This window comes from Taudactylus pleione, unplaced genomic scaffold, assembly GCF_031769625.1.
Source record: "Taudactylus pleione unplaced genomic scaffold, aTauple2 ptg000792l, whole genome shotgun sequence".
Classification (NCBI taxonomy): Eukaryota; Metazoa; Chordata; class Amphibia; order Anura; family Myobatrachidae; genus Taudactylus; species Taudactylus pleione.
The window spans coordinates 8,594,736-8,610,235 of NW_028285194.1; the positions used below are offsets into that span (position 1 = coordinate 8,594,736).

Sequence of the window (15,500 nt, forward strand, 5' to 3'; positions counted from 1 at the left end):
CCCAAAGCTTAACCCTCCTCTCCAACAGCCCAACCCTAACCCTTCCCATAGTACCTAACTCTGGCCTCCTCTCCCACACCCTAACCCTAACCTCCCCTCCCACAGTCTAACCCTCCCCTCCCAGAGCCTAACCCTAACCCTCCCCTCCCGCAACCTAACCCTCCCCTCCTGCAGCCTAACCCTCCTCTCCTACAGCCTAACCCTAACCCTCCTGTTAGTGCCTAACCCTAACCCCCCCTTCCACAGCCTAACCCTAGCCTTCTCCCGCATTCTAACTCTAACCCTCCCTTCCTTCAGCCTAACTCTCCTCTCCCACAGCTTAACCCTAACCCTTCCCCTAGTGCCTAACCCTCCCCTCCTGCAGCTTAACCCTAGCCCTTCCCTTCCACAGCCCAACACTAACCCTCCCCATAGTATCTAACCCTGGCCTCCCCTCCCACAGCCTAACCCTATCCCTCCCTTCTTGTGGCCAAACCCTACTCTCCCACAGCCCAACCCTAACCCTTCCCATAGTACCTAACACTGGCCTCCCCTCCCACAGCCTAACCCTAACCTCCCCTCCTGCAATCTAACCCTTTCCTCCCACAGCCTAACCCTCCCCATAGTGCCTAACCCTAACCTCCCCTCTCACAGCCTAACCCTAGCCCTCCTCATAGTGCCTATTCCTGGCCTCACCTCCCACAGCCTAACCCTGGCCTCCCCTCCCACAGCCCATCCCTAACCCTCCCCATAGTACCTAACCCTGGCCTCCCCTCCAACAGCCTAACCCTAAGCTCCCCTCTCGCGGTCTAACCCTCCCCTCCTACAGCCTAAGCCTAACCCTCCCCTCCCACAGCCTAACCCTAACCCTCCCCTTCCACAGCCTAACCCTAACCCTCCCTTCCCACAGCCTAACCCTCCCTTCCCACAGCCTAACCCTCCCCTCCCACAGCCTAACCCTCCCGCAGACTAACCCTAACCCTCCTCTCCCACAGTCTAGCCCTCCTCTCCCACAGCCTAACCCTCCCCTCCTGCAGCCTAACCCTCCTCTCCTACAGCCTAACCCTAACCCTCCTGTTAGTGCCTAACCTTAACCCTCCCCTTCCACAGCTTAACCCTAGCCCTCTCCTGCTGCATTCTAACTCTAACCCCCCCTTCCCTCAGCCTAACCCTCCTCTCCCACAGCTTAACCCTAACCCTTACCCTAGTGCCTAACCCTAATCCTCCCCTCCCACAGCTTAACCCTAGCCCTTCCCTTCCACAGCCTAACACTAACCCTCCCCATAGTATCTAACCCTGACTTCCCCTCCCACAGCCAAACCCTAACCTCCCCTCCCACTGTCTAACCCTCCCCTCCCACAGCTTACCCCTAATCCTCCTCTCCCACAGCCTAGCCCTAACCCTCCTCTCCCACAGCCCAGCCCTCCCCATAGTGCCTAACCCTCCCCTCCCACAGCCTAATCCTAACTGTCGGCATTCTGAGAATGTCGACATTGTGAACATGTCAACATTCTGCAGATGTTGGCATGTTCTTTATTGACATCATAAAATTATAAATGTCAACATAATGACTGCATCCCCATAACATGGGATATTATATAACAAATGATCTGATGGTGTTAGGCACTGTGGCAGAGAGGATGTGGGGCTTCCAGTTTTGGAAAATACGCCAATGATAAAGCTCTATGCAACCATTTGGGGAATTGTGGGCTGAGACAGAACTGTGAATGCTACTGCATATACTATACAGCAAATAACCGTATTTAATTCCAATATTTGCTCTTTTCCCTAAAATATTACCCATCTGAACCTTATTCATGTTTTTTTATAGTTTATAGGAAGAAGGTGACATCAAGACTCTGCACCTAAATAAACATACACATACAAGATTATGCAGATTGGTTACACCTTATACTTACAACTGTAGACGATGACTGGCAAAGGAAACGGGGTGGGAGATTATGGGGGTCATTCAGACCCACTCGCGAGCGGCAGTCCGCTCGCAAGTGGGTCGATGTTCCCCACTGCGCATGCGCACGACGGAGGGAGCTCCGTCGTGCGCATGCGCGAGACCCGGCGAGCGAAGGACTTTCCATCGCTCCGGGTCTCGCACCAAAGGGGGCGTGCTGTCGATGTTGATTGACAGCACGCCCCCTATGGTGGGCGTTCCGGGGGCGTGCCTGCCAGACGGCCCCACTAGTGATGTCAGTGGGAGTGATTTTGGCTCTGATAGAGCCAAAATCACTCCTGGCCTTGCGGTTGAGAAACCCGACCACAGGGTTTCTCTCGCAAGTCCGATGGTCGCGATGGTCAAGACCATCGCGACCATCTTGTTGGACGCTCGTATATGCTGTGGGTGGTGACCCACAGCTATACGAGCGTCCAGGAGGACGCTCCATTTTAATGGAGGTGGGCCCTGATTCAGAGCGAGCGCTCTGGTCAGAGCGCCCGGCTCTGAATCAGGGCCTATATGCTGAGTATGGTAAGGATATGTTCACATACTGTAATTGTGACTGATGAAATTGTGACTGCTGTAGACCTGGTCTGTATTGGTCTGAGTTACTGAATGTCTTTCTGCAATTTCATCTTGGATGACATCTCGCCACCTCAAATTTAATCTTTCCAAAACAGAATTAAAAATATTTCCACCAGCCAATAGTTGTTACCAACCTGATCTCTGTATCACTGCTCATAACCGGACAATCAGTAATACCCCACAATCTCGCTGCCTAGGTGTCATCCTTCACTCTGAACTGTCCTTTGTTCCCCAAAGCACACCAACCAGGTCACACTACCCTAGCTATGGCCCTGGGTGCAGGGACACAGACGAGAGGGGGGCATAGAGGAGGCAGGGGCACAGAGGAGAGGGGGTGCAGAGGTATAGAGGGGGTAGTAGGGTCAGGGACATAGAGGAGGCAGAGGTACAGAGGAGAGAGGGGTGCTGAGGTATAAAGGGGGTAGTAGTGGCAGGGACACAGAGGAGAGGGGGGCGTAGAGGCAGAGGCACAGAGGAGAGGGGGTGCTGAGGTATAGAGGAGGTAGTAGTGGCAGGGGCACAGAGGAGAGGGGGCATAGAGGAGGCAGGGGTATAGAGGAGAGGGGGTGCAGGTATAGAGTAGGAAGTGGGGAAACTTCAGCATTTCTAAGGGGAGCAAAACAGATCCATCACTACAAAGGCTTCCTGTATGAAGTAGCGGGAAACCTCCATCACTACAGTTACAGGCCCATAAGTAGAAATGATAACAGCAATGGAACAGCCATTTATTAGATAAATGAAATACATACTGCTGCTTTTTTTTAGCAAACCCAGTATGCTTATATGCAGATAGGCCAGCCCAGCGGTACAGATGCTACTTTACCAATTTGGCTAGGGCAGGGACTGAGGTACCAACCCCCCCCCCGCCCCTATCTCTCTCTCAACTGGCAGGTCCGTCCTGTGACTGTCATCCAGTGACTGTCCAGTGTCCACACAAAAAGCGCACACCGCTCCCTGCCGCCTGACCAACAGCACAGTAGCAGCTTCTCAGTGCACTGTGGGAGTCTTGGGCGGGGAGACGTCATGACGTCTCTCCCGTCCCAATAGGTTGCCGGGACTCGGGAGACGGACTCAAACTGAGTCACGCTGCGGCTGTCTCACACGGAGGGGAGAGGCTGCTGCGCTGTCTAAACATCTCCTTTCTAAACAGCGCGCCGCAGGAGCTGCGGCCGCGCTGCAGCGACTGCCCAACGCCGACAGCAGATAAAATGAGGTGGGCGGCCGGTGTTCTGCCCTCAGCGCTGTTCCGCTCTGTGCGGTGGCACCACCCTAGCTACAGCCCTGTAACTACTGCCAGGTGAGGCAGCGACGTGTCCACCCCCAGCTCTGGGCCACATACCCACAGCACACCATGCCACCATTGCTGTAGAGAGCCGATCCAGGCCCCATTACTATCAGGCCTAATCGCGGGAGGCGTGGTTACGCCCCCTTAAAAACTCAATTTGCAACGTGGGGAGGGAGATGCTCTGAGACCCTCAGTATGGCGCATAATTTACATAATTTATTTATAATTTACAAAGCCCCCCCTGCCACTGTTACTCCTCTGCATAATAATATTAAAATTACAGATATCAACATACTACAAGAGGTACTTAGGGGGGCAGTGGGGCCAGCGGGGAGAGTGGTCTCTAGGCAGTCAGGTGCCACCTTGCAGTGCCAGGTTGCCAGCCGGAGCTCCCCATCACAGCTGATGTCATTGCAATGGACAGGGGAAGGGCAGAGCGCACGCACACATGAGAGGGCCAGGAACCAGGTACCGGTGAGTTGCCTGTCAGGACCCCAGGGGTCGCGGTTTGTGAGGATCATGTACTCGGCCTCCATCTTCATTCTGCTGGAGCAACTGTCACCGGCGGTTCTCGGAGCAGCAGCAGTCTGGGTTGGGAGAGCAGGGAGCAAGGCGAGTAAGCCAAGCACTGATCACATCTACCCTGGCCGAGGGAAAGACACTGGACTGGAAGGTAAGTAGATAGGAGGGTTTTCGCAGTTAGAGACTGCAATGCTGCCAGGAGCCAGGCAAGCCAAGGACGGTGCAGTGTGGGCCAGGTAGTAGCAATGTGTGGGGGCCCCTGGGCGACCACCTCATCTGCCCGCCTACAATCCAGTCCTGTCCACCACTGTCTTTGGTGCTATTTACTCAGTTGAAATAAGTTAAATCCAGCTTGCCCATTATTAGCCATCTAACTACAGAATATATATGATCTTCTTAAAGTACAAACATCTACATTAACAAAATTACCAGCACACTGTCATAGTCTAAGCAAGCATTTCATCTGCTACAGTTATACAAATTGTGTGATCTACGACTTACAAAGTGCGGTAAACACACTACATTAGGCTGTAATATCCGCACCACTCAGCATCATTGGCAGGGGATGGGGATAAGCACAACAATTTGCCGTGGAAATGGCAGCACCGCTGAAATGAGTGGTGCCCTATCTATACACTTTCATATTCAGGCCAATAGGAGGTTCCCTATGTACAATAATATGGATATTAGAAGTTACTAAGATGTACTGTGACCATACAAAGCATAATGCTGAACACCTCACTATGGGCTGATTCAGAGGTGGAGGCTAAGCCCATTGCGGCCTTGTACGCAGTGGTACTGAGAAGTTATGCTAATGTTGCAGTCTCTGTTACAGAGACGCCCACCAGCTGTGTCCTTAATCCGCCACTTGTGGACACACATTGAACTTCTGAACAACCCTATGGCTGCTCAGAATGTCCGGCAGAAGTAAACCGCGAGGCCAGTGCAGCTGCGCACTTAGGGTCTCATTCCCCTGTCCATTGCAATGACATCAGCTGTGAGCGCTCGCAAGCGGGTCGATGTTGGGCTCTGCGCACGCGTTTTGTAAGTGTGGCAGAGGGGGTGGCTTCACAAACGGAGGCGTTCCCAAACGAACGCCTGCCAATGATGTCAGCAGGAGAGGTTCCGGCTCTGTTAGAGCCGGAAGCTCCCTGGGGCTTGCGGCAGACGAGACCCTACCACAAGGGTCTTGTCGCAAGCCCCGATGGTCGCGATGGTCTTGACAATCGCGACCATCAACCTGGCCGCTCGCTAAAGCTGTGGGTGGTCAGCCACAGCTTAGGGAGCGGCCAGGAGGCCGGCTCTTTTTAGAGATGCGGCCACCCTCATTCATAGCGAGCACTTGCATTTTGCGAGCGGCTCTGAATGAGGTCTTTAGACACAGTCACTGGCTGCGAAACACCCACAAGATAGTCATGACACACCCACTTCTGACTAGCCACCCCCAATTATCTCCCAAAAATGCTCACTGATTGTCAATCACTCTGCAACCACATACTCACTACGGCCACCTTCGGTAAACCATCACAACAGATGCGCAATGCGACTAAGATGCATGCGCGGTACAAAAAACATCGGCCCAGTGCACAAACATCGGCACTGCATCCACCTCTGTACAGAGGTAAGTGGTGCAGAATTTGGGTGCTCAAATAAGGGTCAAAACATAGCTTGTCTGGGTTTAAACAAATAAATAATTTATTGTTGTCAACACAAAGAAAGCAGAAAATAACAAATTACCTAGGGCTCTATTTACTACAATCCGCATTTGTAATGCAGATTGTAGTGTGATATTACCGACTGAATTCGCATTGTGAATTCAGGCAATATCACAGGGATTTACTACAAATCCCTTGCAGGGACAGAGCTTGCGAGAAAGCTCTGTCCCTGCGAATCCCATCCGCACACTAGTCACGGTATTGTTGCATAAAAATACTGTGACTAGTGCCCCACGTATGTGCTGACCGACCATCGCTGCTACCCCCCGGAGCTAAGCTCCACCCCCATAGAGCAGAGCAGGTGTCTGGTAACCGGGGGAGACCCTGGATAATTCCACCTCCTAGGGGGCGTTATTATCACAGGGCTTTCTCCGGTATTTTTTTACAATTTTTTTATGGTAACTTTGGTCGGATTACTAAAAATAACTGATAATTAGGGCTTGGAGCAGAATTTTACGAATTCTAGTCCAATTGTCCTGTAGTAACTTTAGGTGAAACTAAAATAATGTGAAAAGGGTGTGAAAACATCCTTTTTCACTTTATTTTAGTAAAAATAATGTTAATAAATAGAGCCCCTAGTCCCCATGCAGGGCACTACCTCACTTCTGCAGCACTAACTAATGAGGGCAGCTAATTTGCGCACAACACAAAGTCAGAGTCCTGTCTACTCCTTGCAGGTCGGGCCCACTGGCGCCCTGGAATGGCTTGGCTGCCACAGCCCCACCTGAGCTGAATCCTCTGGGCCAGCTCATATTTGTAGATGTTATGCAACTGGATACTTGTAATGACAGCTGTGAGTCAGCAGTATAGTGAATTAGAAACTGTTTATTGAAACAAAAACATAGTGCAGGCAATGCAGGAAAACCAGGAGTGATACTTGAACCGACTGGAACCGGTGGTGAACAGAAACTTGAAGGTATGCAAAACTGGATACAAACAATAGCCATATGTTGCAGAGTGAATGAGCCAGATTCACATGCAGCAAAAGGAGGAACAGCTTGCAGAGGCCCAGCTGGCTGGAGCTGCGCAGATAACAGGCTGGAGATATACAGACTGGATACAAGCAAAGCAAAAAGCTGCAGAATAGATGATACAGACTCACAGACAGCAGTAGAGCTGCAGTTTGCAGAAGTCCAGCAGACAGGAGCACATATTCAGGCAGTGAAATACAATCCAATGGAAAGAATCAATAACCAGCAAGGTGCATGGTGAGGGGCAAGAATAAATTGTGTGGCAGGTTCAGGTGATTAAACAGGGGAGTGAGATGAACTCCTGCATGTGAGGAGAAAATGTCAGAATACAGATGTGTCCACATACATAAAGCCTCCTTGCGCGTTTAACAGCCATGGCACGGCTCTGTAGCACCAATCGTCTTTTCATGTGACCTTTTCCCCTAAAATGTGTCTTATTCACAAAGCGATGCGAATAAGACACACAAACAACAAGCAGCCTCTGCTGATTAAAATGATATGCGGCATGGCTATGTTCTGTGTGTGACTGCGGCTGTATCTGCATGCGAAATGCTAAGTCACAGCTGCTGACACTGTAATGTAGCATTTCACATGCAGATAACCGCAGTCGTGAATTGCGACGTGACACGCATGAAGATTAGATGTATGTGGACACATCTGTACATCAGCAGCACCTCTGGTGGCACAGAGGTACTGCAAGCCAGGTACAAAATAAAAGACAGAGGGTCTGATTCATTACAGATCGCTATTGTGATCGCAGCTGCGATTACACACGCAGTTCCATTGTGACAATATGCTAATGTCTGCGATCGCAATGCCGTCGCAGCCTAACATAAGGACGCCCACTTCCCCTTATACACATCTGTAATACTTTGCAAACCTGCGGAACCTTCTGTAACATCGGAGCCTCACGCACACTTGCACAAGGTCTGACCTTACTCAGAAATTAGTAACCTCATCGCTCGTAGTGATAGGTCAAGCTGCGTATGGCATCACAGTTGCTAATTTATGCATGCCCCTACAATGTCGTTCAAACACACTGCCACGCCTGCGTATTGCCGACCACCCACCGTCGCCACCCCAAACGCTCACTTCCTGTCAATCACTCTGCGATGGGTCTGCGTGGACACTGCGATTGCACTGCGCTGCATACGCATGCACGGAACACATCAATCGGCCGTCTGCGTGCGTAATCGCAGTTGCAATCGGTAATGAATCAGGCCAGAGTCCTAACAGTGGGCACACCCTGTTTTAAACTTCCCACCACAGAATCAGTGGCTCACCAGTGCCACCTAGCTTCATCCTACCACGTTATCTACATGTTTGTTTACCTATTTATCAATAATCACATGAAAATGTACAACGTTTTTTGACATTTCATTTATCCAATCAATCACCAGATTTATTATTTTAGCGATAAATATCCCAGTAACACACTTGTGTCACCAAAACCACCTTCATTGTGTTTGCTGCGGAATATAATATATTTACAAACATGTTTTGTTCAACACATATTTCAGTGACAAAATACTCTGTAGTTTCATAAGAGTCTTTAAGGATCATCAGTCTCCAGAGTAACTGTGTTGCACAAGAGTTTATTTTATAACGTCTTTATCTGGGGAGTAATTTCTTGGAAACTGTGTTTAATGTGAAATCAAAATAACAGAAATACACAAAGGGAAACAATGGTCAATTCTGAAGCTAATGAGAAACAGATGCACAGTGCTGCATGCTTAGTCTACAGTACTCCGGCTGCCTTAGTTCATAGAACTCCAGTCCGCTGCCTCGGAGAGGCTCCCTCTCATCTTCCAGGTAATGGTCTTTTGTCCTAGGAAAGTAGGTGGCGGAACATTTCCTCTGATAGTGTCTGTCCATCGATTTCAGATGGATCAGCATGTGGAGGGCATAGGCCAGGACTAATAGCAGAATGAGTGACATTACGAGACCCATTAGAATGGCTGGTGAAAAGTAAGTTGCACAGTCTTTGGCATATGAAAACTCTCCATCTTCTATGTTAAATCCTTGTATCTGTAACAACAAATAAGTAACGTTATATAATTAGATACCTGATGGTACTAACAGGAAATTTCCCTAAGCAGTGATTACTGTACTGTGGGCCTGATTCAGACCCGGACGCTATGCTGCGCGCGCACGCATTGAGCGATGTTTCGTAATCTGCGCATGCGTATGAGTCGCAATGCGTGTGCACGGACCAGTAATTGCGATGGGAAAGTACTCGCCGTAGCCTGCAGTTTATTTTGAGTGACAGATAGTGCCGTTTGTGGGTGGTGACAGGGGAAGGTGCTTGTAAATGGGGGGGTGGATGTGCGAACGCAGGCGTGCCCGACCGTCAGAACGGTGTTTAATGGGTGTGCATAATTAGCAAAGTAGCGTCATTACACACGTGACTAGGTTGTATTTTAGCCTGAACTGCTCGCAATGTTGTGGTGGGAAAAGGCTACCACAAGCGCTGCGAGCAGCTCCGATGGCTCTCGATGTTCCCGATTAATCCTACAACTGCCGGAGATGACGTTTGTTGCGAGTAGCAAAGGGGCGTCTTTATACAGGTGCGAGCGCATAGTGCGGCCGCTCGCTATTACTTAGTGGGCGGCTTTACGCAACGCACTGCGAAAACATGATTTAAATAGCCGGCCCCTTTTAGCCAGCGAGCGGCCGCAAATAGCGTCCGGGTCTGAATCAGGTCCTGTATCTCGTCTGGGAAAACCAAACAATGGATTCTGCTTTCAAAAAAAAAGAAGAAAAACAAAGCTTACTCAGCTCTAAATAAGGACGATCATGGAAATATTAACTAAAGAGAAACACCTTATACACAGTCATATCCTGCCAGCCAGGGTCCAGCAGTCTGATTCTTCTACACAGATATTACTGCTCACATGCTAGTTTTACTAGGCTAATAACAGAATAACTCAAATAATAATAACAGAACAACAATGCAAACAAGAAGAATAATAAGGGAAGAGTAGTAGTAATATTATGTCAGGAAAATATTATACTGAATGTATTCTAGGAAAATGTAAATAATATATGCACAAAATAAACAAATACAGTATTTTATACCCCTTCTTGTAATTTGCTCTTTTGCCTCGGGAGGAGAAGAAATAATTAGAGGGCTGAGTTACATAATATTTATAATAATAATAATAATAATAATACTACAACAATGGACGAGTCTGACGGACAGAGCCTTTTGAAAATTTGCAATACAGTGATAAATACATTGATACAGTAGATAGATAGAAACTTTTTTCTGCATGTACAGTAGGGTAAATACTGGCTGCTTTTGCATGTAGGCCCTGATTCAGACCCGGACGCAAGTGGCTGGACGCACGTACAGCGTACGAGCCGAAAAATGCAAATTCAAGCGCTCGCTCGTAATTTCGTACGCAGCTAATCTTCCGCCCCATAGTCTACCAACGCCCCCTCTAGCTAACGAGCGAGCCAAATTGCGACCGTACATCTCCAATTTTGCATGCAGGGAACGCTCGCACCAGTCCAAACCGGAAGTGGGCCTGTCAGTTTTCGATTACCTGCTCGTTCATTCTGCATACATCCTTTAATCGTATCATGCCAATCAACAGATCAATTAGCTTAATTGCTCTTCACATTTTTGTTTGTTTTTTTTTTTCATTTGCAATAAACTTTACTCTTGTCCGTGTTTGTTTTTTCACGCAGAATACGTACGGATTAAACAATGGTTTCCTTTATCCAAAATACATGTTTGTGTAATTTTTCATATTGTTTTCCGTGTTTTGTCTGACGCATATTTTACTTGTTTCATTTTTTGATTTAAATTAGCTAACGCATGTCAATGCATTAAGCCAATCATAACTCACATTAGATTTTTAAGCCTGTCGAACACATGACTCATACACTAACCAATAGAATGTTTCCTGTTAATTTTCCAAATAAATTAGCCAATCAAAATTATTTTTTTGGCTTTATTAAAACTGTTTTTTCCGAAATCCACCATTGCCATCATGAGAGCCTCTGCGTTCACCAGGCGGGGACTGCTAGTCCTGACGGAGGTAATGGACCGGCGGATAACCAGCCAGCCTCCCCCCATTACCAACAGAGAGAAGCGATCCGCCTAAGCGGAGGTTCGCCGCCACCTGCGCTCCTTCGGCTCACGCTGACAGATTGGCCAGCTGGAGCGCAGGTGGTCGGATCTTCAACGACGCACGCCATGCTTGCTGGCATGTTTCAGACAGCGAATAGCTGAAAGTAAGTTTTTTTTTTTCGTTTTCCTATTTGCATGTGCATGTTTTCCTTCTTGCCCTGTTTGTTTATTTACTACATATCTGCATGTGCATGTTTTCCTTCTTGCCCTGTTTGTTTATTTACTACATATCTGCGTGTGCATGTTTTCCTTCTTGCCCTGTTTGTTTATTTACTACATATCTGCGTGTGCATGTTTTCCTTCTTGCCCTGTTTGTTTATTTACTACATATCTGCGTGTGCATGTTTTCCTTCTTGCCCTGTTTGTTTATTTACTACATATCTGCGTGTGCATGTTTCCCTTCTTGCCCTGTTTGTTTATTTACTACATATCTGCGTGTGCATGTTTTCCTACTTGCCCTGTTTGTTTATTTACTACATATCTGCGTGTGCATGTTTTCCTTCTTGCCCTGTTTTTTAATTTACTACATATCTGCGTGTGCATGTTTTCCTTCTTGCCCTGTTTGTTTATTTACTACATATCTGCATGTGCATGTTTTCCTTCTTGCCCTGTTTTTTAATTTACTACATATCTGCGTGTGCATGGTTTTTTTTTTTTTTTTTTCGTCTCTAAATATTTTTTGAGGATGTTTTCAAGTTTATAAATTAATCCCACCTTAAATTGTTATCCATCATTTAGGGGCAGAGCGCAGAATATGCCGTCATCGGCAGTGACGCCGTCGGCCACGTCCCCTATCCCCAACTCCCAGCCAATCCTCCTCTCCCCACCCTACCCCTAATTCACCCTCCAACCCAGCATGGCCAGACCCGGACGCCGCTCACTCTAGTATACTTCCCATCCCTCAAAATTCCCCCTCCCCTCAACCCCCCTCTCTCTTTTCATCACCCTCCCCTCCAACCACCCCTCTCTTTTCCACCCCCTCCCCCCCTTCAGAAATCACCCCTCCTCCTACAGACCTGCATTGGCCTACCTCCGAGGAGGACGATGGTGAGGCTTCAGGTCCAGGCGGCATTGTCAACGGTATGTTTCCCTTTTACCTTGTTTTTTCCAATTTTTGGGGGGGATGTTATCCTTTGCCTGTGCATTTTTTTTTTTTTAAAATGTTTGTTAGATAGATCTGGTTTTCTAAATGTCTATGATGTTTGGCCCTTACACATATCACACATGTCCAACACTCATACTTGTATCTCTTGTTTACGGTACCCACCAAAGCAGTTTTTCGGTGTTTTTCTCTTTTTTTACAATTTCTTGTTTTTGTCGTGTTTATTTCGAATTTACTTAGGCAAAGAATGTTGGCTTTGAATTGTAATGTTTGTCCAAATTGTCTTTTTTTGGAAAGTTGCATTTACTTTGGCAGTTGTTTCTCAAACAAAATTATGTTTTTTTTTTATTAAGAACCTCAATTTTTAAACCCACAGAGGACCAGGGGCGGCTGACGGAGGCAGCAGCGTGTGTGGAGAGGCTGAGGGGCCATGTTATAGGCATGCTGGTGGTCCTCGATCACATGGCAGGGATCCTGCGGCATTAATTTATTTCCTTTTCCAAAATATTGTCAGTTTTTCTAAAAATAAAAAAAAAAGTTTTGTTTGAAGTCTCATTCCTTCTCTGTAAATATTATATAGTTTAACCTTACCTAAGTCGACTATTGCAGCAAGTTTTTTAAAGTAATGTAATTTAGATTCGAGAAAGCCGAATTAGGTAAGCTGGCACATTCAACACCTAACTATACCAATAGGTTTTTTTGGGGTTTTGTAGAAAGTATTTTATTTTTTTGGGGGGTAAGGTAAATATTAAATTAAACCTGTTTAGGCCGAGAATCCAAAACATACTGATTCACCATAATACCTTGGGGTGTTTGATTTGAGCCACTAAGCATGGTAAAATACTGCACAATTTAAATCATAACTGGATTAGCCCTTAATCAAGTTTCCATTTTGGAAACCAGGTTACACTTGCATGTAATTTAGAATGGAAATGTTTGTTATAACGTTACAAAAATTTATTTATTAAAAAATTAGAAACACAAAGTGATTAAGGACAATCAATACACACAGTGAAAACACTCGTCAAAAAACAGCCTACACCAAAAATATACAAAAACAAAACAATCAAGAACTGTTTGATGAAGTAGCATGCCAACATGATTCCACGAATGATTTGACAACAAATTTGGTCCAGAAGTTAAATTCAATGTGTCCACATGAAGTAATTTTTTACGAACAGGTAGTAGTCATGGTTTTCACGATAAATATTATGGAATAAAACACACAAACAAAACAAAAATTAAAATTGTTAATTACATTATTACATGTCTACATTGTGTCATCTAACTTCATTTTGGACAATAATTACCAGAAAAAATGGGCCACAAAATCGTCGCGTATGGCCCCCCCACATACAGACCTCCGACCAACCTCGGGGGGGCCATCCTCAGGCAAGGCATCCTCTGGCTGCATTGGGACACCACTCCTTATGGCGATGTTGTGAAATATCCCACACAGGACCACAATTTTCGAAACCATATCCGGCAAATACATGAGCTCGCCACCAGAGCGGTGGAGGCATCTGAATCGGCCTTTTAAAAGGCCGATACAGTGCTCCACCACTTGCCTGGTGGCTGTAAGTGTGGAATTATACTCACTTTGTGGCCCTGGTGTGGGAGAGAAATAAGGAGTGAGCAGCCAGGGCGTGCAAGGGTAGCCACTGTCTCCTGTGAACAAGAAATTACAAAATCAGGATCACTGTGTATCAAGCTTTGCATTGCTTTCTAAAAAAGGTCTACACTTACCCAGAAGCCATGCATCACCAGCTCGTAGGTTGTTTAATTTATGCCAAATCCCTGATTGACGGATGACGAATGAGTCATGTGCACTCCCGGGTAATTTTGCATTCAGGGACAGGATCTGGAGGGAGGCATCACATACCACCATTACATTCAGTGAGTGATAGTGTTTTCGGTTCCGAAAAATGGCCTCCAGTCGTGCTGGAGGCTGAAGTGGTATGTGAGTACCATCCACAACCCCTATGATGTGTGGGAAGCCAGCAATTTGGTAAAAATTGGCCTTCGCCACACTAAGGGAACCCATATCCAAAGGCATTTTAATAAAATGATGGAGGTGCTTGAAAAGGGCCTCCATCACTGCCCTCAGGATCCTTGAAAAGGAGGATTGGGAGATTCCCGCAACTATTCCCACCGTGGTTTGAAAGGATCCTGAGGTACAGAAATGTAACAACACCATAAATTGCGTAAGGGGTGGTATTGCTGTAGGACTGTCAATTTGCCGCTCAAGATCACTCTCTATTAATGAGAGACTGTCTATGATGATTTGGGGCGGAAGACAGTAGCGCCTTAACACCTCATCATCGGGCATTCCAAAAAGGGTGACATGTGTTCTATATATCTGGGGCTGAGCACGCCTACGATGCCTATGCCTGGGACGAGATTGAGGTTGGTCGGCTTCCGGCAGCATGGCCACAATAATACGACCAACATCAACCTGAAATGGTAAGAATTGTAGTTAAGGTATGTTGCCCCCAAAAAAGTCCAAAAATACTTATCTTTACGATACAATCCAAAGATGCTTCCATGCCGGGGTATTGTCATGATTTCAAAAACCTACATTTCAAAAGACCATAAAAAGTTAAGATTTTGTGGTGGCCATTTTGTAATCTTGTTTTTTGTAAATGCACAAAAATAAAGGGGGGAAACACACATTTCAAAAAATAGGAAATCGACATTGAGAGGACTTCCACAATTTGGCACAAACAAAAAAAAACAGAATTTGAATGCTAAATGGTTCGCATTTTTACAAGGGGAATCAAGCCTACAAAAGTGCGCTAAATGGTTTGCATTTTTACAAGGGGAATCAAGCCTACAAAAGTACGCTAAATGGTTCGCATTTTTACAAGGGGAATCAAACCTACAAAAGTGCGCTAAATGGTTCGCAATTTTACAAGGGGAATCAAGCCTACAAAAGTGCGCTAAATGGTTCGCATTTTTACAAGGGGAATCAAGCCTACAAAAGTGCGCTAAATGGTTCGCATTTTTCACATCCCCAAAAATCCGGAAAAAAAACGTAAAGACCCCAAAATATGCGAAGAACAAGACATGAACATTTAACAAACAAGTTAAAATCAAATCTTACCAATACACGATAAAGAAGTCACAGAACAAAAACGTCGTTGGGGCACAGCCCAAATAAACCTACAAAAAAAAATTAAAATTAATTTTTGGGCCAAACCAAAAAAAAAGGAGACCCATATTTTACAAAAGGATGACGGGAAAAAACTTACA

General features: G+C 46.5%; 1 protein-coding gene and 1 long non-coding RNA gene across 3 annotated transcripts in view; one reads left to right on the forward strand and one right to left on the reverse strand.

Annotated features, from left to right (window-relative positions):
• Window positions 1–6,339: 6,339 nt before the first annotated feature.
• The window catches only part of LOC148474977 (V-type proton ATPase subunit S1-like protein), a 71,544-nt gene continuing 62,383 nt past the window's right edge, over window positions 6,340–15,500 (reverse strand). The window contains exon 7 of the mRNA XM_088457925.1: window positions 6,340–9,036. Coding sequence (XP_088314051.1) covers window positions 8,710–9,036 — 327 coding nt within the window. The 3' untranslated portion in view covers window positions 6,340–8,709. The remainder of the gene's footprint in view (window positions 9,037–15,500) is intronic.
• Window positions 8,791–12,722, forward strand: LOC148474978 (uncharacterized). Of its 2 annotated transcripts, XR_015872799.1 has the most exons (4): window positions 8,791–8,820; window positions 8,893–11,250; window positions 11,885–12,226; window positions 12,625–12,722. It is a non-coding gene; the product is annotated as an uncharacterized LOC148474978 (long non-coding RNA). The 2 variants fall into 2 exon arrangements; XR_015872798.1 differs by having other exon boundaries at window positions 8,797–11,250.